Here is a 26,046-nt window from a genome sequence, read left to right on the forward strand (position 1 = left end):
ACTAAAGTGCTTAATGAAATGATAGAAATTGAAAGTAGAACATTGGGTGTTGATCATATCGATGTTTCGAATTCGTGCAATAGGTTGGGTTTATTGCATATGAAGAATGGAGAACACAATACGGCAAAAGAGTTACGAACGAGCGTTAGAAATTGGAACAAAAGCACTTGAACCTGTTGATATTGAGACAATCTACAACAATCTGCGTTCGGTTTACATTTTATGGGAGAGTACGAAAAAGCAAAAGATTTGTTGGAACAATTGATAGAAATTGAAATGAAAACATTTGGACCTGACCATGTTGATCTTGCGTCAAAGTACAACAATCTCGGTTCGGTTTACAGTAAAAATGGGACAGTGCGAAAAAGCAAAAGATTTATTCGAGCGAGCAATAGAAATTGAAATGAAAATATTTGGACCTGATCATATTAATATTGAGATAAGGTGTAACAATCTGGGTTCAGTTTACAGTGATATGGGAGAGTACGAAAAAGCAAAAGATTTTTTATGAACGAGCGATGGAAATTCAAAAAATTGCATTTGGACCTGACCATATTAATATTGCGACAACCTACAACAATCTGGGTTTGGTTCACAGAAAAATGCGAAAACACGAAAAAGCAACAAAATTTTATAAACGAGCGATGAAAATTCAAACGAATGCATTTGGACCTGACAATGTTAATATAGCAACAACGTACAACAATTTTGGTTCGGTTTACAGTGATATGGGAGAGTACGATAAAGCAAAAGATTCTTATGAATGAGCGATAAAAATTCAAACAAAAGCATTTGGATCTGACCATGTTGATATTGCGACAACGTACAGCAATCTGGGCTCGGTTTACAGAGAAATGGGAGGATACGAAAAAGCAAAAGATTTTATGAACGAGCGATGAAAGTAGGAACAGAAAGCATTTTGACCTAATTGTCTATTATTTGTCAGCAAAAGTACTGTGTTTAGGAAAACGTACAAGATACAGAAAAAAAATGCGTGGATTTGTGGCTCCATTTTCACGAAGATCATTTATTTAGACTTGCCTTTAGACAGGTCTTCTTTGTACTATAGCGGACCAGAAACAATTTTGATGTTAATTTCCGTACAAAAAGGTTCAAATAACAACAGTGCCACATAAAAAGGTCCAAATAAACTATATTGACAATATCCAGTTTTAAACGATCATTCATTTACAGGGAGAGCAATTTTTAGTAATAGACTAGTATGGAATTCATACGGTATACTGCAATCTTACTAGCCAGAAGTTGTGTAGCTCCTTAAAATGAGTGGGGTGTTTGTTGGGTCATTTTCTTGTTCAATGAGAGTAAATATCTAAGCTAAATATCTAGCTACGTATCTAAGCTAAGACTAACACTAACAATCTAATCTGTTTTTTAAAATTCATATTCAACCAAAGATGTAAGCAAATTAAATGAACAAGTCCTTATTAGTAAGTTTGTTGAAAAGCTAAGTCCTGTTTCAAACGTCCAACTTTACATGCCCCGAATGCATTAAAGACAAAAGAAAATGAGATGAACTTTTTCAACATCTTTTGTTTTAAATGCGTTTAGTTCATGTAAAGTTCGACGTTCGAACTAGGTCTAAAAGACTATGTAAAATACATTCTTTTCTATTCTTCACTTGCTACCATTCTCTTGAGATTTATCAAGCAATGTTGCTCCTCACGTCTGCTGGTGCCAACAATAACACAGATAAAATATTCTTTTGTATCACACCACCAACATGGCTGAATTGCAAGTCAAGAATAGGTAATTACAGAAGCGAGGCGGCACAATTTTGATTGCGAGGCGAAAACAAATTTTGCGCCTCCCTCACTTTTTCTTTTCTCTATCTTAAAGTATTTTAACTATTTATTATTTTTATAAAGCACAAAGCCGAATCTTCTTAAAAAAAGTCAAGTAAAAACAATTATCATCAAGTAAATATATGTCTGTTACGTTCAAATAGATTCGGTTACTAGTGTCTGGTTAGTTACCTTCGAACACAACTTCCGTATAAATACAATTACAAACGCCCTCGACTTCAACAACAACATTTAGCTAAAAGGGTTAGTTGGCCCAAGCAAATACTTCGTACTTACATTTCTGCGTTTTTGCGTCTTCTCTTCTAAACTAAACCAACTCAGCGACATATTACTCCACCATCTTGCTGCAAATATTTGCATACACAGGGTGCACAAAAACTGCATATCTTTGAAAACGCTTAGAATTTGCATATTTCGGCATGCAGTACAATTTATCCCCAAAGACATATAAACACATTTGAAACAATACGTACGAACTGCAGTTACTTCACATTGCAATTACCGAGCATGAAAATCCTTCCAATGACGTTAACTTGCCTCCTCAGGAACAATTAGTTACTGCTGAATCATGCAAATTCTGAACGAGCAGTTTTTTCATACACCTTTTAAGGCCCGTTCACAAGATCTGATCTGTCGGACCGATTCTTTCGGTTCTGACTTTTGGTTGCTAGTTCAGACAGTCCGATAATTTAGTTCATATTTATATTGGTTTGGATAGTTATAGTCTTGAGAGCAGCCATTTGTGTCATCCAGTATATTCATCGATATATTTTTCGTATTTTTGTTGTTTTTTTAAATCTTTCAAATCTAAGTAATTTGACTAGTCGGCTTCCTTTGATCTTGTCGGATAAAATACAGCAAGTTCCATTTTAATCATATTTTGCTTACTTTATGTGTGCTCACACGATCCGTATCAAAAATAATACATAAGTATTTGAGCAACGAATGAGCTTCAACGTATCTTAAGCTGGATTTCCACTTGCGAATTTTTTCGCGCGAAGCGATAATTTTCGAATTTAGGCATGCGCAGACGTTCAACACGTCACATATACACAGCGATGAAATTCGTATAAACTGTTCGCCACGACAAAAATTTGAGTTCGATTGATTTCTACTTTTGCGCTGCGAAAAAATTCGCTAGCCAATCAGATTTCGGTGTTTCTGATTTGTGATGTTTGTCAAGCATATTCAGTTTTCAAAATGGCGGACGTTGAGGAGTTAGTTGCTCGTGAAAGACTTTCCATGCCATCTAACGACTCTACTCTACAAACAACCGACTATTTTGTCTAAGGAATTTCTTACACGAAATACAAAACAAATAATCAGGCCCTTAGCACGTCAGAATGCACTAGTAAAACATACCTTCATTTTAAAATACTTTAGAACTTATCACATCGTAAATATTCTTTAGAAACTTCTAACCAATCGCGTCGTTAGAAGTATTTTGAATTTAAAATGAGCTTCTATAATTTATTTCAGCCTACCCAAGACCCGCCACGACGAGTGACCACGATAAACACTGAAAAATTTTAGATCATCATAATTACTGATTTTGAAATTTGTTGTTTCGTCTGTAGCAAAATAAACAGAGATCGAGAAAACAGAATTTTTCATAGCAGAACTAAATTTGCTGATGCACGAGCTACGATACTCTTTACTCTATGAAGTCTTTAAATGTAAAACTGCTGAAATTCATAGGCGGAAAAAGCAAACTAGAGATTAGTATAACGTTTGATTAAAGATATGGCTAAGCTTTGCTGATGTTCAAATTTGTGATCAATTTGTTTAATATTTTGTGAGCCTCTAGTACTTTGTAAAGAGCTGCACAGGGTGTCCGTCGAACTCACTGATATATATAAAGACCTAATTCTTGGGCCTAGAAAATTTTGAAGCTAATCTTTGACAGCAGCAGCTATATTGGACTATCAACTTGTAGTATAAATTTTATCATGAATTTTTCTTGGAATATGTATTTTTGCTCTTTTCTCTTTCCGAAATCATGCCAAATCTTTTATTATGATATTTTAACAACGTGAGAAGATTTTCATATGAAATTTAGCGAAGATGAGTTTCGCCAAAAACCGTTCTATTACAGTCTTGTCATCATAATAATTCTTTTTTGTGCCAAGAGTAAAACAATATGATCCAAAATAAATGCGAGAGTAGCAGTTTGTTGTATAAAACCTATATAAAAACTGAATGTGATAATCCAATATGGCCGCCGCCCGACTTCAAGTCAAGCACTAAGTTGCGTTATCCAGTTTTATACAAATCAGTGGTCAAACTACGTGAAAGACTTTCTTGCATTTGTAAAAAAGGTTCTAGTCTTTATTTAATTGTGGTTTAATGATTATTAACAATTTTTACAGGAAAATTATGAAATTAAAAAGGTTTTTTTGATGTCCACTCAAAGGATACAGAACTAAATAAAAAGTCAGTATCGCCAAAGTCTTTTCCAAGAATTTCCAAAAACGTTTTGAAGCCAGTTCTGTAAACATGCGAGAAGATTGAGGCCAAAGAATTAAATTTACAAAGCTATACCATATTGCTATAAATAATATATACCTGAGTACATCACAAAAACGCGATGTTGTTGTCTATGATATTAAGATGTGAAAGAAACTAGAACTGTATTTTAAAATATCATCATAGTCCACAGTTGATCTTGTAGTTCAGTTAGTAGAACATTGAAGACAATAACCATCTTGTTGCTCTACCTGAGTACATCACAACAACGTGATGTTATTATTCATGATATCAAATGTAAAAGAAACTAGAACTGGGCTAGAAGAGCTTCTAAAATTACTATTACTGGTGTTTTCATATGGTTTTTCTGCGGCATTTACACACTTTAAAAATAAAAAGCAACAAAATACCTCAATCTGTTGTCCGCACCAACGCCTCGTTGGCGTTCAGAAGAAAGAATTGCTTCTTTGCATATTGGTATGGTTGAAACCGCCAATTCTTTGTCAAACTTTGATATGGATGCCAGCACTTGAAATATTTTTTCCTAAACAGTTCAATGGCATAAACACCATAAAGGATGCAGCAAAATCATTTAATGCATAAGTGAAGATGTTCCATAACAACAGAACCATCGTGTGAGCGGCTGAGCGAGATGCTGCCTCGACGACATATACTCGTAAAAAAACCCTTCAAAATAGTGCTACTACCCACAGTATAGACATAAACAGTAGTCCCACTCTATAGAATTTTTTGTGGAGCGCATATCTTATTACGCATGTCATTAGCATAGTAGAAGCCAGTCAATTGCTTTTTCTGGCCAATAGGAGGCCGAGACGCAGCCAGTGCTCTAATTAAATATACAGCACCAAGTTTCACAGTGGAGTGAGACTATACTGTATGTTTCTATACTGTGATACTACCTACTACTGGTAACTTGATTCTAAATTAACGCCAGGCGTACCAGTATAGGGTGGTGTGCAATCCTGGGAGTGAGAGAAAAGGTTAGCACTATTTTCCACCCAGCAAACCGCCCTTTACTTTACACAATCGGAAATAAATTAAAGATGGCGGCTAATGGGAAAGAACCAAAAGCTAAAAGGAAACCATGCATGCACTGGTGCTAGGTCGTTTTGAGATGGCGAGTAATTTTATATTTTTATAATACAGTTTTTAATATCAACATATGAAAATATTTAGAGATAAATGTTGCAGTATAAATTTTCATGCAACCACCTTAAGTTAAAACTTATAATCCAGGCTGGAAAATGTCGTTTTCGACGATTGTGTAAAATATTATATAAAATATTATATTGTGTAAAATATTAGATTGCGTAAAATATTATATTGTGTAAAATATTATATTTCAAAGTAAAGGGCGGTTTGCTGGGTGGAAAATAGTGCTAACCGAGAGAAAAATGGAATGTTCTCCATGTTGGATGACATTTGCATTGTAAATAAGGAAAATCCTTTATTCAAATCATCTAACATGGCGGATATGACGTAGCTTGTACACCAAAAATACTTATAGTAAGCATCTAAGCGTACGTCGGGTGGATCTATACTTATATTAAGTAATAGCATATAGACGTACGTTTTAATAATAACCATATAATAATAATAATACTTATAACACGTTGTTTTCCATCTCGTATCGTACAGCAACACATTGATGAGCATGCGCGGGAAAATTCATTTATAAATGTACCCCGAGTGCTTTGGGTCGCAAAACACATAAACACCAGATCAAATTTTAAATTTTACACCAATTATATCATCTGGCAGGGTTTACATAAAACAACGTTCAAATATTTTACGATTAAAAAGAAATCAGGAGAGAAATCAAGATTTATGAATGCAATTTGCTAACCTGAACTTGATTAATGTTGGACGAAATGAACTCTTTCAATAGCAAAAGCAATTCATCTCTAAAAAATAACGAATTCTTGCAAAAAACACAGACACTTTATTTAATCGGTTTCCCCCCATAAATTCGGAAAATTTTATTGTATGTGTATAAAATCCCATTATCTCAAACGAGTCAACACATGAGTCCCTGCATAGAAACAATCCCAGTCTATTGAAATTATTTGTGTAGCGCATATTTTATTACACATGGGAGTATCATATTGGCAGCTAGTGAATTTCATTTTCCGACCAATAAGCTAATATTGTGTTCTATTAACCATTTTTAAGAAAATGTTTATTCAGGAGGGGGCCACCGTATTCTTGAAGGACAACGGGCAGCCTGGTTCAAACTTACGCCACTGTATGAATATTAGCCCCCCAATTATCGACCTTACGCCAGCTTTGGCTCAAAGATTACAGATCCCATATCGTGAAGAGCAACATTTAGCTTACCGGATACAAATTTTATCTCTTCTAACATGGGAAACGGATTCTGGATGTTACATCGTAAAATTAAGACCGCAAGTTTGTCTTCTGACATTAAAACACCTTGGACGTTTTGGCGTAAAGTAACAGTACCTTGACGTTATTTCAGGTGATCTTTCACAACTTGACAACATCAGTTGTAAAATCTTTGTGGCTGAAAATGTATGGATGTATATCATATAAATGCGAGCCATGATCACGTTTCAGAAATAAACTTCTATCAAAGGGCTTCCTAAAGACCCAACTATTTCCTGAGAAGCCATTATAGTATCTTGCCCTACCTTTGCATCTAATATGAGGTGGCTCGTTACCAGGACTGCTCATGTCACACGCCAAAATACAGGCAAGAATGTTTTTGAGAATAATTGGTGTGTTCCTAAATCACAAATCACCGAAGAAAAGTGAGTTTTAGTCTTGATATAGGTTTCGGTTGCAAGAAGCAATCTAAGATCATGGTGGGATTTAGTCCAAAAGTATTAACATGACTGAGCATGCAACAAAAAAAATTGAGAAATACAGGGGGGTTACATAAAATGACATTGATAAATAATCTTTGAGCGCAAAAAATGTTTAAAGTGTGACAACAAAATAAAGGTAAAAAAAATCTGCTTTAAATATTTTTTTACGTAATTTTACGTAAGACGAAATTTTACGTAGAGTGAAAGTAAAAAACATCTGAGCGATTCTAGTGTCTCGTGTGCGATATTTACATTGTAATTCTGTTGTTATTCATAGCTCCAAGCGAAGACAATAGTTAAAGCATTTATAAGCATAGGATATTTATTGTATATTAGGGCGACTTTATCTCGAAACATACACTGCTATGGTTTTTTACTGTCCTTCATAGAGATACCAAGGAAATGTGCTACGTCAATTGTGTGACAAACAAAAATTGAGATTTAATATGTTTATCGAACAAGTGTCAGGTTCTATGAACTTTGCTACGGCAAAGAAATAAAAAATACATAAAATACTGCATCCAATAACCCAAATTATATTAATAATTTATATTGCTAGTTTATATTATTAATAATTTACATTCTTATCGCAAACAAGCTCACATCTTATGAACTTAGAAGAGATTTCTTTTGTTGCCGTTTGAGTGATACTTTACCTTGCGGTTTCTTTTGGTAAGATCGTGCGTTCGAACACATCAACAAGAAAGAATAAAGTCTGTAGAAAAACGTGTAGGTCATTAAATGGGTACAGTATACGAGCAAGAGAAATAGTAAAAGAGTAGAAATAAAAGGCAGAAATTATGAAAGGTAGTAGTGGGGAAAGTAGAAAAAAAACGTGGAGAAAGTGAAAGGTAGAAGTGGGGAAAGATAGGAGTGGGGAAAGGTAGGAGTAGTAAAAGGTAGGAGTAGTGAAGTAGGATTGGGGAAAGGTAGAGTGGGGAAAAGGTGAGAAGAAGGTAGAGCAGTGAAGGTAGAAGTGGGGAAAGTGAAGTTGGTGAAAGGTAGGAGGTTTAATTGGTTTATTTGGTTTTAAAGTGAGCAAGAACAACCAATCACATTCACTTTCACCTATGGCTCTTAATACATATCAATAGCACCAGTGTGAACAGGCAAAATGCGTAAAAGCAAAAAAAAACCCTGCATGCCCTTACTGGAGTTAATTCTTGAGGCGTGCGTCCCGGTATGAGAAGATAATTTTCTTTGATGATGTTCATAACAAACAATCGGAAGTCACTAAAACAGGTTAAGAAAGACGTTTACATATCAGGACACAGTGGTATACATATAATGGTTTTCAAAAAGTCTTTCAACTAGTTGCTCTCAATACCTAAATAAACATGCCGCAGACTAAGTGCAGGCTCAACTTTTATCCAATTACCTTTATTATAATTAATAATAAGTACATTATCTTAATATTACTATTCTTAATAATAACAACAAAGGCCTTAGCCATTCTTTAAAACCCCCAAAGCAAACAAATATGATTATTCAACGGTAAGAAGGTAGATTTTAGTGAAAAAATTTGTCCTCTGGTGGCATAATTAGTAACAGAACGACGTAATATTGAAATAGCACGGGGCTGCAGATAATTTTAGTATTTAGATATACAAATGGCCGGCCAAGGGAAAAATTAGTCGGTTATGTATTACTTTTGGCTTGTCAAACTAAAATCTATGAATATAGTTGTCTTATATGACGTCAAATGACTGGTTTATGAGCTGATTGTGAGATTTCTGCATTGTTTTGTTGCAAGAAATAACTAAATTTGCAATTTTGAGGCTACATAAAATGGTTCAAACAATTTAAATAACCGTTAAAATAACAGCACGTTATCTTCTGCAGACACTTTATGTTACGAATTGTTTGCACGAGTACGGCGATCAATCGGTTTTCTGATAATTTAAGCAAGAAGATTTTACGCGCAGATATAAGTTCTTAAAGAATAGATATTTGTACTTAAACTTACATGCATAGATCAAGCTCAACCGTAATTAACAAGATTTGGTCGGTGAAAGCAATGGATATGGCCGGTGAAAGCAATGGATATGGCCGGTCAAAGCAATGGATATGGTCGGTTAAAGCAATGGATATGGCCGGTCAAAGCAATGGATATGGTCGGTCAAAGCAATAGATATGGTCGGTCAAAGCAATGGATATGGCCGGTGAAAGCAATGGATATGGCCTGTCAAAGCAATGGATATGGTCGGTCAAAGCAATGGATATGGTCGGTCAAAGCAATGGATATGGTCGGTCAATGATCGCTGACAGAGATTTAATACCAGCCCTGTTAAATATCATAAAATTTGTCGATAAATCAACATCTGAAAATTATTTAAATTAACATGCTGTTGACCAATCAACTTTGTACTGAAGTTTGTAACCCACTGCTATGTACTAAAAACTGGATAACAGAACCGCGTACAAAATATTTTGTGAAAAATGAAGCTGTAAATACGGCCTACATTTTCTCGGTCCCACTTTAATACAATTTCGTATTTGAAAGTTACACTTTTTTCATTTTTATTCCTTTAACACATTTTCAATGTAAAAATTACATCAAAAGGACAGAAAGAACGGTGATTTTGGATTTATAATAAGCACAAAGGGTATGACTATCCTGCTATTGACGACAAATTAGTAACAATCAAAATACTGTTGAAAAATTAACGATAAATTGAAAATTAAAAATGATGTACTACGAAAAGTTGCCGAATGTTAAAATCTAACCTGGAATTTTGTGAAGGATCAGTAGACATCGAGCTCTTCAAAACATCCTGAAACAAGAAACAACCGCTGTCCATATGAGAGTAAAGTTATTTGGCGGGAAAAATGCGTAGTACGGAAACTTCTAAGTAGCTATTTAAAACATCGAGTATTTGCTGACTTTCAAAATGTTAGCCGGGGCCTGTTTATATGAAGCCAAGTCACACGGAAAGCCGAGTTACTCGGCTGGCCAGGATAAACAACACTGTGTTCATATGGCATGTAGAAACTCGTCTCACAGTCCGATATATTGCTATTACATAAAGTATTTCTGTCAAAGTTTAAAGTTCTATCTGCATAATAATAGAACATTGTGACCAGACTTGGTAATTTAAATTACTTTCAGTAATTTTGGCTATTTTTCGGTATATTTTGGTGATTAAAAAACTTTAGTAATTATTTTGGTAATTTTTGAAATTTTGGTACTTTAGTAATGCGTTGAATAAAGTGAATGCGGTGATTGCGGTGAGTGGGGTGAATGCAGTGAATGCAGTGAGTGGGGTGAGTGTGGTGATTGCAGTGAGTGCAGTGAGTGGGGTGAGTGTGGTGATTGCAGTGAGTGGGGTGAGCAGTGGTGGTGGGTGTGGTGATTGCAGTAGTGAGGTGAGTGGGGTGAATGCAGTGAATGTGGTAGTGGGGTGAATGCAGTGAATGTGGTGAGTGGGGTGAATGCAGTGAGTGGGGTGAATATGGTGAGTGGGGTGAATATGGTGAGTGGGGTGAATGCAGTGAATGTGGTGAGTGGGGTGAATGCAGTGAATGTGGTGAGTGGAATGTGGTGAGGGGGTGAATGGTGAGTGGGGTGAATGCAGTGATGTGGTGAGTGCTGTGAGCAGTGGTGGTGTTCTACTGCGAGTTTACTTTCATGTAAAGCAGTCAGGCAGTTAATCATAGCATTTATAGAGCGAGAACTGAAAGGCGGTACTCAGATGTTCTACTGCGAGTTTACTTTCATGTAAACAGTCAGGAAGGTTAATCATAGCATTTATGGAGCGACGAGAACTCGAAAGGCGAGTTACTCAGATGTTTTGCGAGTTTACTTTCATGTAAACAGTCAGGCAAGTTAATCATAGCATTTATAGAGCAGACGAGAACTCGAAAGGCGAGTTACTCAGATGTTCTACTGCGAGTTTACTTTCATGTAAACAGTCAGGAAAGTTAATCATAGCATTTATAGAGCAGACGAGAACTCGAAAGGCGAGTTACTCAGATGTTCTACTGCGAGTTTACTTTCATGTAAACAGTCAGGCAAGTTAATCATACCATTTATAGAGCAGACGAGAATTCGAAAGGCGAGTTACTCAGATGTTCTACTGCGAGTTTACTTTCATGTAAACAGTCAGGCAAATTAATCATACCATTTATAGAGCAGACGAGAACTCGAAAGGCGAGTTACTCAGATGTTCTACTGCGAGTTTACTTTCATGTAAACAGTCAGGCAAGTTAATCATAGCATTTATAGAGCAGACGAGAACTCGAAAGGCGAGTTACTCAGATGTTTTACTGCGAGTCTACTTTCATGTAAACAGTCAGGCAAGTTAATCATAGCATTTATAGAGCAGACGAGAACTCGAAAGGCGAGTTACTCAGATGTTCTACTGTGAGTTTACTTTCATGTAAACAGTTAGGCAAGTTAATCATAGCATTTATAGAGCAGACGAGAACTCGAAAGGCGAGTTACTCAGATGTTTTACTGCGAGTCTACTTTCATGTAAACAGTCAGGCAAGTTAATCATAGCATTTATAGAGCAGACGAGAACTCGAAAGGCGAGTTGCTCAGATGTTCTACTGCGAGTTTACTTTCATGTAAACTGTCAGGCAAGTTAATCATACCATTTATAGACCAGACGAGAACTTGGTGTTGCCGGGCAACATGAACACAGGGGCGGTTTCAGCAATAGGCAAAATAAATTACTTTAATTTATTGATTGGTTGATATTTATTCTTTAGAAATTCATAACCAATTACTTTTATACAAATGCATTTTAAATTTCAAATTAGCGGTTATAAAATATTTTGCCTAACCCTGGCTCTGCTACTGTATAAACAGGACCTGAGAGTGCAATAACGGCAATGTTAACATTTCTAACAAGATTTTTGATGTACGAGGCTATTAAAGGATAGTCTTTTGATTTATAAAACAATTTGTGAAACAGTATAACTTACAAGAAAAGGATGGTTTAAAGGAGTTGAATTTGTCCCAAGATAACATTTCTAAACGAAAAATGAAATACGTTTATTTGAAAAAGCAAGAACTTGATCATCATGTTAAGAAAGTCATCCATCAGAATATACATGAAAACAGGAAAATCTAGAAAATGCTGGATTTTAAGTTTGACTACTAATTTGTTTGATTTCTTGTTTTGCTTTGATCCCCTTTCGAATCAGAATCGCGTATCTTGCATGGTGCAGTATATTACCAATTTAAAATACTTCAAAATAATCTAGTTGGTAATATTTTTCTCTTCAAATGTTCTTTAGAAATTTCTAAAACAAAGCTTTGTTGTTGTTTCGCATTCCGAAATTAAAACCCTCTGTCACGTGACCTACACAAAATCGAAAACAATCTCTTCGAAAATGAAATGAAGAATTTTAGTAGAACCTACAAATATTCACTTTGGAAATAGGTTGCCATCCGAGCTTCTTTCAACCGAAGCCAGAGTTTTTTGGCGGGAAAACACTCGGAGTCTAACTTATACCAACCTGGTTAAATATGTGAAAATAAGAAGCGAATATTTGTTTGATTTTTCGTTTGATGTACTCATCTCTTCTGAAATCCAACGTCGTCAAACCTTCAATGAACTAAAAGTCCTCCACAAGTTAAAAACGCATAAATTCAAATTCATCCAAGAAAGCAAAAATCAAATACTCTTTGCATAAAGAAACATATCAATTGTCATTTTAAAAAGTGATGGCATTTGAACAAATAATAAAAACAAACAAATGAGTTAACATAAGGTTTATAATGTATACACATGAACAGTATAGGACAAAATATTAATTATTTTTGAATTATAATATTAATTGAATTGAATTAGAATATCAATTATCTTATTGTGCTTTTACTTTCTACTGCGCATGCGTCATCGTAAAATCAACACATAATTCTCACAAGTTCGTCTGGTGGAGAAATCCGTCTTAACAAAAGATTTTTTTGTACACGAACAAAAGCTTTGAGCCCGGCAGTATAACAGAATTAGACAACGTTGTGCCGCCCTTGTTGTTCAAAATTGTAAATCATATTGTTGAATGCTGTCGGTAATCATAAAGATAATGTCCAGCACAACACTGTAAAATTACGTTGAAAACAGCACAGCAGTAACCTAACCGTTATCAACCGCGAGACTTATAAACAATGACATCTGTCAATTAAACTTCATATAAGCTTTCGTATAATTACCTCTGCAAGGTTTAGTTTAATGCATTGAGTTGTAGCAGGAGGGACTGGCTTCTTGGAATGCAACAGTAAGATCAACTGATCGACTATTTTCGGTAAAAGGCAATCGTGTTGAGTCTAGAAGTATATAATGCAAATACAAGCAAAAACGGGAAATACGACAGAGACTGGGAACGAATGAACATTTGTCTGATGAACAGTGACTTTGCCAGCCTGCAACTTTGGTCGTGCTTGATAATTTTCAAATCATTAACATGAATCCTTTCTACAGAAATTTATTATGTTAGAAATAAGTGAACACATTAAAGTTTCCATTGAAGGAGCAAACGTACGGGCTGGCTACGCTTATGCCTGTTCATAGACATCTCATTTAGTGAAGACTGGAGATCTCACTTCGAGAGTAAAGTGCGTTTTTCAGCAGGAGGGGGACAAATTCATATATGCATGTTCTAGTCAATGACCTAGAACCCAATCTACTAGATAACTGACTCCGCCAATATTGTATAGTAATGAGTGAGGCAAGCCGCCATCTTGAAAGGTGGCAAAACTGACAATATTTACGACTAACATCTGCTTTGGCTGAGTTGCTATAAATGCAAAGTTGATAGTCTAGGTTTGATTCTTAAAATGTTTGATAGGACGGGTTTTTTAAACTTTGTTTTAACTTATTTTTCATTTTGAGTTTTACGTTTTGCCACCTTTCAAGATGGCGTCCTTGCCTCACCTTGTCACGGAAGTCAGACATCTAGAAGCCTGGCTTCTAAATCATTGGTTTTAGTTCGTAGAAAACCATAGATTTCAAAGGAACTCAATACGGCAGAACATGAATATATGAGTAAAACCCCTCCCCAGTCCCACCATCAAATTATCGAGTTTGCCAAGCCAATGGCCGCTTGCAAATAGGAAATAAATTGAATAGAACGCATTTACGTTGAAATCTGCAGCATAATTCCGCCATTCAGCAAAAGAGTTTAACGCCAACTGTATAACAAACCTTTTTGTAAATTATTTTTGCACAATGTCTCACAAGACAAGCAGCAACTTTATACGACAATCTAAGAAGAAACATCGAGTACGCTTACACAACGAGGCCGTTCATGGCTAGACATATACAGGGATGAATTTGCCGGAAAATGGAGGGAATCGACCCCTTCCAAGCATTGGATAGAAAGGATGCAAGAAGATATAGAAATATTAGCAATTTAGTAAACACAATTGTGTTCAGTGTTTAATAGAGCACTCTTCCCGAAACATCTTCCAATTGTGGTGAGCTTTTTGCATGGTGAAACAAATTTTGTTGTTATATAGGTGCTGTGTTTGTTAAATGTGATTGGTTCATTCATGGTCACATGGCTCAGTGGCGGATCCAGACTACGTCAAAATAAATTACTGCAGCACATTTTGGCGTATATTTACATATCTAAGCACCTTAGAAAGTAATCCATTGGTAAAATTATATTCTCTAGAAATTAAAAACCAATAGTGTTTTTCTAAAAGGAATTTGAATTTAAAATTGAGGAGCTATAATTTATTTTGACGTACACTGGATCCGCCACTGACGTGGCTTAAAATAAGTGCAATGTTTCCTGCAAGGGAAGCAAGTAATAAATTCTTGCCCGCTCATTTTAATATCATAACAAATAAAACAGTTAGTGAGTCAAAAAGTACATAAAACATTTCTCGAGTTTATCAAGCGACGAATTTTAACGATTAATAAAAAAATGAATTCAGAAAACACTCGGAAGTTGACCAAAAATGGTATGGTCACCCTTACAGCATTTTGCAACGGCATATGCGAATCTCCCCGAAAGACGTTGATTTTATTGAATAGCTTTCGAAATCTATGATCCTTGTTCCTGCAACAAAACACTTGATGTACGCTCCCTCAGGGAATAGCGAGTTTTGTTTTCCTCGTGTCACATACAATGTCTCCATCAACTTTGTCTCGGTAAATATTCAGACTCTTCGAAAACAAAACTCGCTATTTTTCCCGGGAGCATACATTAGGTGTATATTATTTTATTGTTGTAATCCTCAATAATCATGATGAAGTAAATGGTTTGAACCCGGGAGTATCGTTACATGTTTGTAAATGTAGATCGTCTAGGTCGGTATAGTCCTGAGAAGTACTGTTTTTGTTGTTGTTGACTGACGTTTCGACAAGCTTAGCGGTAGTCATCTTCAGAGTCAAAAGATGACTACCGCTAAGGTTGTTGAAACGTCAGTCAACAACAACAAAAGCAGTCCTTCTCAGGACTATACCGACCTGGACGATCTACAACTACAAACATGTACTCATGATGAAGTTGCTAATTGTTTCAATAGGTGGTGTGTAACCATTCCCCTGGGAGTAACAGAACAATTGAATGTTCGCCATGTTGGATGACAATTGCGTTGTAAACAAGGAAAATCCTTTGTTAAATCATCCAACATGGCAGCTATGACGTAGCTTGCACATCAAGAATAAATCCATATTTATCCACCGCAATCCATGAGTATCCACATCATTCTCAGTAAAATAATATGAGACGAGTATTTGGATTACCTGAGCCTATCTGGAGGACCATCCTGTTTCAAAAATCGTTCAATGTACTTCAGAAAATCTCCAATGACTAGCAAAGCCTTTTCACGAAACTTTACGGTTTCTGACAACAAATCCTAAAGATATTTATTGTTTGTATGTTTAATATGATCTTACTACAGTTTCACATGATTACCATGCAGCTTTAAACTTAACTAGCAATATGACGATATGGTAGGTTAATAACCTTCACCATGCAGCTTCAAACTTAAACTAGCAATATGACGATATGGTAGGTTAATAACCTTCACCATGCAGCTTTAAACTTAAACTAGCAATATGACGATATGGTAGGTTAATAACCTTCACCATGCAGCTTTAAACTTAAACTAGCAATATGACGATATGGTAGGTTAATAACCTTCACCATGCAGCTTCAAACTTAAACTAGCAATATGACGATATGGTAGGTTAATAAATTCCACAATGCAGCTTTAAACTTTAACTATCAATGTGACGATATGGTAGGTTAATAACCTGGCAGTCTCAAACTTAAGTAAAATTCGCATCATGTTCGAACACATAACTCGCAATGCTCAGTTCATTTTTCTCTTTCAACTATACTATCACTTCAGATAATTTTTAGCATTACCAGAGATGAAAATGTTATTCCTAGACCTTTGACGAGAGAAAGTATGGCTGTTTCGACGTTTCCAGCGACGATAGATTTCTGAAAATTTGATCAAGCACAGGATCAAATGTTATCATTTGATATCCTAATGCATCACTGATATTACGTACAACGCACATGTACCTGGATTTTAATAAAACTACTGGCCTCCGGCAACTTTAGAAATACAATCCTGAAACACAATGAACGTGAATATTTTCATAAACACGTGACCAACGTAATACAAAGAGTCAGAGTCAGTATATCAAACATTACTAAGACGATATACTGCTCGGACTCCTTCGCATCAGATGCACGTGATTTCCTACAAATACGTTTTTTAACTAGACAACACCTTATAAAAGCATGTTGCTATCTCGTGTGATGAAGAAAAACTGCACTTGGAAAAGTCTAATCAAATTTCATTGAGTTGGCGATTTCATGGCGATTAACAAGGAAAAATTATTATTTTAACAAGCATTTTACCAAGACTCAATGTACTAATCTTGCTTATACTTCGATATTTTTACTGTCCTATGTGGATGCCAAAAATTTGGAGCCCCGCGTCACAAGCAAACACTCTATACGCCACGAAATACATAATGGTCAGTGCAGTACCAAAAGTGATTATTTCAATACAACACGTAATCATTGCAATTTATAAAATAAACACAATGAAACGCGTGCGCTGATTGGTCTAGAGCTTTGTTTGCATTAGCCAGTGCAAAGCACATCTGAGCTCAACCAATCAAATCAGTCTAAAAAATCAATCATTCAAAGAGAATTTGCAAATCGATCATGAATACATTTTACAGGAAAAATTAAAATGTTTGGTTTTTTCGCATTATTGTTATTTTATAAAAGAAATAAAAGATGTTTTTCGTATTTGCACTAATTTATGCAAACTTCGGAGACGTTTGTAAGAACTCTCGAGCAGGTGCAACCCTCGACCTTCGGTCTCGGGCTTGTACTTATCTGCTCTCGAGTTCTCCCAAAGGTCTCCTCGGTTTGCATAAGCCTGTGCAAACAGTAAACATCTTTTATTTCTTAAATAACAAATGACCATTGTAATATAATACACTGCCATAGTTATACAACCAATCACTATTGCAATGTAACACGCGATTGAATGCGAATAAAACACGTGAATGTTGCAATAACACATGTTATGCAACAATGAAACACGTGACTAGCAGCACAAGACGACATAAACCAAACATACTATTTTTTCAAAGCAAAACTCATCGAAACTCGCCTCGTTAATGTTAAAAGATGTTGATCTTGTGAAGGAATCTGGAGTGAGCATCGGAACCACGTGTGAATAACCTCCAATTGATAATCGCTCTGAAGCACTAACTCCAGTTCTTCTGGTGACGTCATGAGACTTGCCATGAATTGACAACTGAAACTAAATGAATGCAATAGTTAAGAAAGAGGAAACATTTTCCGTGTTTCCAAAAAGTCATATAGCTAAACACGTGGGAAAGTTTGGGAGGAACGAGAAATTGGGTGGCAAGCACGAGCACGAAGTAAGAGTGTTTCCAAGCAATTTCGAGGGATGTGTGCGTATGAACAATTTTCTATATTCAAAGATGATTTCATTTTTCTAACATTAAACATTAATTTGACAACCTTGATCTGGATAAGTTTGCTAAATAATGTCAAATCGCAAAATCAGAAAAAGTAAAATCAAAATCAACCAAAAACTACAATGAATACAAGTTGTATGAAGAGCACGAACTGCGTTCACGTGTTCGTTGGTAAAATCAAAGACGTTACACACACCTCCGGTTATATAAGTGCCTGCTTTTGCAACTTTTTCAAATTTGTAATTATAAACTGTGAGTAATTCAGCAAGTGGTGTACGTTCCCTAAGACGTTCATAAATTGTTGTTTTACCTTGAAGGAATGGAATCGTTAAGACCAAAATCTCGTACAGAATTGTGAATTCTAGTCAAATTCTTCATAGTATTTGAAGGCGACGCTGTTGACCTTTTAAAATAAAAACAATGTTTCAATGAACTTAATGTATACTTGGCTGCTTCCGCTTTTGAATTGCCTTATTTAAATGATCATGCAATGACCATAACTGACAGTATGACAACTAATGATCATGCAATCACCTTGACTGACAGTATGACAACGATCATGCAATGACCATGACTGACAGTATGACAACCAATGATCATGCAATGAGCATAACTGACAGTATGACAACCAATGGTCATGCAATGACCTTGACTGACAGTATGACAACCAATGATCATGCAATCACCATGACTGACAGTATGACAACCAATGATCATGCAATCACCATGACTGACAGTATGACAACCAATGATCATGCAATCACCATGACTGACAGTATGACAACCAATGATCATGCAATCACCATGACTGACAGTATGACAACCAATGATCATGCAATGACCATGACTTGATCATGCAATGACCATGACTGACAGTATGACAACCAATGATCATGCAATCACCATAATTGACAGTATGACAACCAATGATCATGCAATGACCATGACTGACAGTATGACACCCAATGATCATGCAATCACCTTGACTGACAGTATGACAACCAATGATCATGCAATCACCATGACTGACAGTATGACAACCAATGATCATGCAATCACCATGACTGACAGTATGACAGCCAATGATCATGCAATCACCATGACTGACAGTATGACAACCAATGATCATGCAATGACTATAACTGACAGTATAACAACCAATGATCATGCAATCATCATGACTGACAGTATGACAACCAATGATCATGCAATGACTATAACTGACAGTATAACAACCAATGATCATGCATTCACCATGACTGACAGTATGACAACCAATAATCATGCAATGACCATAACTGACAGTACGACAACCAATGATCATGCAATCACCATAACTGACAGTATGACAACCAATGATCATGCAATGACCATAATTGACAGTATGACAACCAATGATCATGCAATGACTTTGACTGACTGTATGACAACCAATGATCATGCAATCACCATGACTGACAGTATGACAACCAATGATCATGCAATCACCATGACTGACAGTATGACAACCAATGATCATGCAATCATCATGACTGACAGTATGACAACCAATGATCATGCAATCACCATGACTGACAGTATGACAACCAATGATCATGCAATCACCATGACTGACAGTATGACAACCAATGATCATGCAATCACCATGACTGACAGTATGACAACCAATGATCATGCAATCACCATGACTGACAGTATGACAGCCAATGATCATGCAATCACCATGACTGACAGTATGACAACCAATGATCATGCAATGACTATAACTGACAGTATAACAACCAATGATCATGCAATCATCATGACTGACAGTATGACAACCAATGATCATGCAATGACCATAACTGACAGTATAACAACCAATGATCATGCATTCACCATGACTGACAGTATGACAACCAATGATCATGCAATGACCATAACTGACAGTACGACAACCAATGATCATGCAATCACCATAACTGACAGTATGACAACCAATGATCATGCAATGACCATAATTGACAGTATGACAACCAATGATCATGCAATGACTTTGACTGACAGTATGACAACCAATGATCATGGAATCACCATGACTGACAGTATGACAACCAATGATCATGCAATCACCATGACTGACAGTATGACAACCAATGATCATGCAATCACCATGACTGACAGTATGACAACCAATGATCATGCAATGACTATAACTGACAGTATGACAACCAATGATCATGCAATCACCATGACTGACAGTATGACAACCAATGATCATGCAATCACCATGACTGACAGTATGACAACCAATGATCATGCAATCACCATGACTGACAGTATGACAACCAATGATCATGCAATCACCATGACTGACAGTATGACAACCAATGATCATGCAATCACCATAACTGACAGTATGACAACCAATGGTCATGCAGTTGTATTCACCATCGACCAAACCCACCAAGCTTCCATGGCAAGATGCAAAAGTGAAATTACCAAAGTACAGGAAAGTTCATAATATCTAAAAGCTTACATTTTCCATGAAAGCGAGATGAACTTTAGAAAAATGTTCGGCAATTCGTTCAGATGTTGAGGTTCAAGATTGAGGTCCTTTAAACGTTTACGAATGAATGGAAATATGTATTCAAAAGATAGTTCACATACTTCTAAAAACATAAAAAATAAATTCATGTTGTAGTCGTATTCACGGAAACAATTCATGTAGAGTAAAAACCCATTTTCCTTGAATTTTTTTGAACTAATGCAAACTCGGCTATAGACCAATCAGAAAAAAACAAACACAACACAGCGCGTGCGCTGATTGGTCTACAGCTGAGTTTGCATTGGCCTGTGAAGACTCAACTATAGACCAATCAGAAAAAAATAAACGCAACACAGTGCGTGCGCTGATTGGTCTACAGCTGAGTTTGCCTTAGCCTGTGAAGACTCAGCTATAGACCAATCAGAAAAAAATAAACGCAACACAGTGCGTGCGCTGATTGGTCCACTACTGAGTTTGCATTAGCCTGTGAAGACTCAGCTATAGACCAAACAGAAAAAAATAAACGCAACACAGTGCGTACGCTGATTGGTCCACTGCTGAGTTTGCATTAGCCTGTGAAGACTCAGCTATAGACCAATCAGAAAAAAATAAACGCAACACAGTGCGTGCGCTGATTGGTCCACAGCTGAGTTTGCATTAGCCTGTGCAAACCGATCTGTGAATTTACAAATCAATAATGAATACATGTTAGATGAAAAATAAAAACATTTGTTTTAAATAAAACTGTTTCACATTATTGTTATTTAAGATAGAACTAAGAGAGGTTTTTCGTGTTTGCATTGGCTTATGCAAACCCTCAACCTTCGGTCTCTCTGGTTTGCACAGATCTACTCTCGAGTTCTACCAAAGATCCCCTCGTTAGCATAAGCCTGTGCAAACACAGTAAACATCTTTTACTTCTTAAATAATTAATAATGTAAGAGTAATCCACGAATAGTCCACGAATCCATACCTTTATATGACCAGCTATCATTGACTTCCACACTGTAAAATAATGACAGAAACGATAAGTAACGTGGACAAGGAACTGATTCAAATACTGTTCTTCATTTATCGTACAATGAACAAAACATTAAGCAATTTTGGCCACAAATCTTACTCCAGAACGGGGAGATTGAATTATGTTCACAAATACATTCCAAGATCTAACTTTATCAAACCTTATAGTATCCAAAAGATCGCGGGTAAAAATGAACAAACACATCAGTTCACTAGAACTACAACATGACAGCAAAATACTGAAACCTTCGCCTAGAAATAAAAAAACAAGGTTTAATGAATTGTCAGTTCGAAAAAACTAAAAAACATATGTTGACCCTAAAACAGCAGCATAATAATAAACATTCGGTAGATAAAACACAGGAAAAAGTTCACAATTAACTTGCAGTCTTCTGTTGTCGTAATCCCCTGCATCTCTTGTACCTTTGTAAAGCTACATCCTGTTTCTCGATAGCCTCAGTAATCACCTCTGTTCTTGACATAACTTTAAGTGATCATCTCCGTTCCTAACATAGCCTTAAGTGATCCCTGTGTTCCTCATTTAGCCTTAAGTGATCATCTGTGTTCCTCACATAGCCTTGAGTGTTCACCTCTGGTTCTCACATAGCCTTAAGTGATCACCTCTGTTTCTCAAATAGCTTTAAGTGATCACCTCTATTCCTCACGTAGTCTTTATTCATCACCTCCGTTCCCAGCAGAGCCTTAAGTAATCACCTGTGTTCCTCACATAGCCTTTAGTGATCACCTCTGTTCCTAACATAGACTTAAGTGATCACCTGTGTTCCTCACATAGACTTAAGTGATCACCTGTGTTCCTCACATAGCCTTAAGTAATCACCTGTGCTCCTCACATAGCCTTTAGTGATCACCTCTGTTCCTAACATAGACTTAAGTTATCACCTGTGTTCCTCACATAGCCTTAAGTAATCACCTGTGTTCCTCACATAGCCTTGAGTAATCACCTCTGTTCGTCAAATAGCCTTTAGTGATCACCTCTGTTCGTCAAATAGCCTTTAGTGATCACCTCTGTTCGTCAAATAGCCTTTAGTGATCACCTCTGTTCGTCAAATAGCCTCATATATTTAGTAGTTTTCTTATTTATTTAGTAGTTTTCTGAAGTGAACAACTACACTCCCCACGTGCTTTTGACTTTTATTATAGATTGACGGAGAACATGCATCATAAATCCGAAAACCACGCACACGCAGTGGAGCATTATGTAAATTACGTAAATTAGGTAGCAGAATTTTTCCTCAAAAATGTACAAAAATTTAAATTTAAATATTAAGTAATAATTTACAAACCAATAAGCACATGTTCACCGACACTTTCAGAAGATCTATATGCAAGGATTTCTAGCGTACAATCCATGTATGTCGAGATTAGCGACCATAGATGTTTTCTTTGGTTTTTGTCGTTGTATTTTTCCTTAAAGTCCCTTGAAATAAGCATAGTTAGATTCTTTAATTGTAATAAATTAACTTTAATGCACGAGTCTTTCTTTTCTCTTAATTCGATGTTTTAACTTGAAACTCTACATGCTCCAGTTCAGTGTCTTCATCAGGAGTGATCTAATATTGAAACTTGATCTCTATATACTCCAGTCTAGTGTTTTCATCGGGAGTGATTTGATGTTGAAACTTGAGTCCTTATATATTCCAGTCTAGTGTCTTCATCAGGAGGGATCTGATGTTGAAACTCGAGTCTTATATACTCCAGTCTAGTGTTTTTATCAGGAGTGATCTGATGTTGAAACTTGAGTCTTTATATACTCCAGTCTAGTGTTTTTATCAGGAGTGATCTGATGTTGAAACTTGAGTCTTTATATACTCCAGTCTAGTGTCTACATCTGTAGTGATTTGATGTTGAAACTTGGGTTGATATAAACTCCAGTCTAGTGTTTTCAACATAGATACGATCATGAAACTTGTTGACGAAAGTATTACCTGCAAATATCAGTGAATTTTCGAGATACGTCCCCAGCAATGAACGCACCATTAATTTTTTTCGATTTCAAAAGAAACATCACAACGAAATAACCTTAGAATGAACAAAACAAAACATTTGAGAAACACGAGGAATTCATATTTCCTTAAAAACAAGTGGCACCAGCATGGTTAGTTTGTGGATGGGCACTGGGGAAGAGGAGAAACCAAAATTGCTTATCACAATTACCAGTATTTTTAATACAGTAAAACCGCGCGTATAAGAATCCAAATTTTTTCAAGTTTGCTAGAACAGGTTCTTACATAAAGTAAATGGTTTGAACCCGGGAGTATTGTTACATGTTTGTAAGTGTAGATCGTCCAGGTTGGTATAGTCCTGAGGACTGTTTTTGTTGTTGTTGACTGACGTTTCGACAACCTTAGCGGTAGTCATCTTCAGAGTCAAATGAGGAGTAAACGTCAGGTTAGCCGTATTTGATATGACGTATACAATGACCTAAGAACCGTATACAATGACGTAAAAACCAGATAACAAATACGGCTAACCTGACGTTTACTCCTCATTTGACCTTGAAGATGACTACCGCTAAGGTTGTCGAAACGTCAGTCAACAACAACAACAACAGTCCTTCTCAGGACTATACCAACCTGGACGATCTACATTTACAAACAGGTTCTCACATAAATTGCGACGCTAGGCTAAACAGGCTCTTCATTAGATTCTTCTTTATTGCAACTTTTTTTTTCACAGGGCGACCTCTTCAGGACTAAAACTGTTCGCCCCGAGGGCCTTGCTTTTTGTACATTTACTCTCCCCGTTGAGTATTCTGTTAATTACGACTTATTTAGGATTCAGACTTCTGTGTCTTTTTCATTGTGAAGAGTCTATTTTCATTGAGTTATGTATCTTACTTTCAACTCCTTTAAAGTAATGGAAATAAAGCAAGAACCAGTATACTAAGCTTATTGCGAGTAATGTTTTTAGTTGAACACCAAAGTTTTGAGGGAAGTTTTTGTTTCTTTATAGCATAGTAGGTCATAAACGTATCATATTACTTTGTTCGGGTTGACAAAAAACAAACAAAAATAAGTGGATCTTTCAACTTTTAAGCTGGCTATACCGGTCACAAGCCCGGGACTCTGAGATTCACTTCGGCATTTGCTGCTCATGGCAGTTAGAAGGACAGTGAGTGGAAGGTTTTACAAATACTGTTTTACATGATATGCTTATTAAGTTGAAAAATGGAAAACATGATTAAGGTGTTTCACTAAAAACATTACTCGCAATAAGCTTGGTAAATTTATTATTAACACGACATTTCTGCATAGCGAGTGTGACATTATTAATTGAACAAGAACCAGTTTTCAATCTCGGCCTAAACAGGTTCTTATTATACGCGGGGGTTTTATTGCACAACAAAAATAAAGACCAGAGGGGGGAAGGGGTGGGGAAAATTGCACCTCCTGCTGGTACCACTGATCACAATTATACCTTTCCAAATAAACAATTTCTTCTCGTAATGAAGATTTTTAAAATCCAACAAGTTTACAAATGACATCATCTTGTTAATCTAAAGAGACAAAGCATAACAAGGCCAAAATATTCACAAATGTAGTCGATAGAATTCTTCATTTAAATCCATCTACAAAATAAATCTTTCAGTAACACAATGCAGCACCGAAGTGAGCCCGTTTTTTCACTCTGACAGTGAACACAATGCAGTACCGAAGTGAGCCCGTTTTTTTACTCTAACAGTGAACACAATGCAGCAACGAAGTGAGCCCGTTTTTTACTCTAACAGTGAACACAATGCAGTACCGAAGTGAGCCCGTTTTTCCTCTAACAGTGAACACAATGCAGTACCGAAGTGAGCCGTTTTTACTCTAACAGTGAACACAATGCAGCACCGAAGTGAGCCCGTTTTTTTACTCTAACAATGAACACAGTGCAGCACCGAAGTGAGCCGTTTTTACTCTAACAATGAACACAGTGCAGCACCGAAGTGAGCCCGTTTTTTTACTCTAACAATGAACACAGTGCAGCACCGAAGTGAGCCCGTTTTTTTACTCTAACAGTGAACACAATGCAGTACCGAAGTGAGCCCGTTTTTTTACTCTAACAGTGAACACAGTGCAGCACCGAAGTGAGCCCGTTTTTACTCTAACAATGAACACAGTGCAGCACCGAAGTGAGCCCGTTTTTTTACTCTAACAATGAACACAGTGCAGCACCGAAGTGAGCCCGTTTTTACTCTAACAATGAACACAGTGCAGCACCGAAGTGAGCCCGTTTTTACTCTAACAGTGAACACAATGCAGTACCGAAGTGAGCCCGTTTTTTTACTCTAACAGTGAACACAGTGCAGCACCGAAGTGAGCCCGTTTTTTTACTCTAACATTGAACACAGTGCAGCACCGAAGTGAGCCGTTTTTACTCTAACAGTGAACACAGTGCAGTAACGAAGTGAGCCCGTT

The 26,046-nt window shown here is 36.5% G+C and overlaps 1 protein-coding gene and 1 long non-coding RNA gene across 5 annotated transcripts in view; one reads left to right on the top strand and one right to left on the bottom strand.

Annotated features, from left to right (window-relative positions):
• Positions 1-138: 138 nt before the first annotated feature.
• Positions 139-502, top strand: LOC124442515. The gene is made up of 2 exons (XR_006947271.1): positions 139-343; positions 472-502. It is a non-coding gene; the product is annotated as an uncharacterized LOC124442515 (long non-coding RNA).
• A 2,706-nt stretch (positions 503-3,208) lies between these two features.
• The window catches only part of LOC124441433 (protein MMS22-like), a 36,081-nt gene continuing 13,243 nt past the window's right edge, over positions 3,209-26,046 (bottom strand). The window contains exons 17-39 of one of the 4 annotated variants that reach the window (XM_046991904.1): positions 25,064-25,142; positions 23,572-23,665; positions 22,930-23,063; positions 21,787-21,877; positions 21,579-21,610; positions 20,597-20,729; positions 18,389-18,481; positions 17,745-17,897; positions 16,634-16,682; positions 16,472-16,549; positions 15,844-15,956; positions 14,293-14,353; positions 13,302-13,415; positions 12,605-12,703; positions 12,068-12,115; positions 9,866-9,912; positions 8,290-8,371; positions 7,795-7,853; positions 6,962-7,056; positions 6,774-6,834; positions 6,157-6,214; positions 4,700-4,833; positions 3,209-3,342 (exon numbers count right to left, since the gene is read on the bottom strand). In XM_046991904.1, coding sequence (XP_046847860.1) covers positions 3,294-3,342; positions 4,700-4,833; positions 6,157-6,214; positions 6,774-6,834; positions 6,962-7,056; positions 7,795-7,853; positions 8,290-8,371; positions 9,866-9,912; positions 12,068-12,115; positions 12,605-12,703; positions 13,302-13,415; positions 14,293-14,353; positions 15,844-15,956; positions 16,472-16,549; positions 16,634-16,682; positions 17,745-17,897; positions 18,389-18,481; positions 20,597-20,729; positions 21,579-21,610; positions 21,787-21,877; positions 22,930-23,063; positions 23,572-23,665; positions 25,064-25,142 — 1,956 coding nt within the window. In that variant the 3' untranslated portion in view covers positions 3,209-3,293. Of the gene's footprint in view, positions 3,343-4,135; positions 4,312-4,699; positions 4,834-6,156; positions 6,215-6,773; positions 6,835-6,961; positions 7,057-7,794; positions 7,854-8,289; positions 8,372-9,865; positions 9,913-12,067; positions 12,116-12,604; positions 12,704-13,301; positions 13,416-14,292; positions 14,354-15,843; positions 15,957-16,471; positions 16,550-16,633; positions 16,683-17,744; positions 17,898-18,388; positions 18,482-20,596; positions 20,730-21,578; positions 21,611-21,786; positions 21,878-22,929; positions 23,064-23,571; positions 23,666-25,063; positions 25,143-26,046 lie in introns of those variants that run through there. The other 3 variants (XM_046991903.1, XM_046991906.1, XM_046991905.1) reach the window with 3 other exon arrangements.

Source organism: Xenia sp. Carnegie-2017, unplaced genomic scaffold (genome assembly GCF_021976095.1).
Source record: "Xenia sp. Carnegie-2017 unplaced genomic scaffold, XeniaSp_v1 HiC_scaffold_20, whole genome shotgun sequence".
Classification (NCBI taxonomy): Eukaryota; Metazoa; Cnidaria; class Anthozoa; order Malacalcyonacea; family Xeniidae; genus Xenia; species Xenia sp. Carnegie-2017.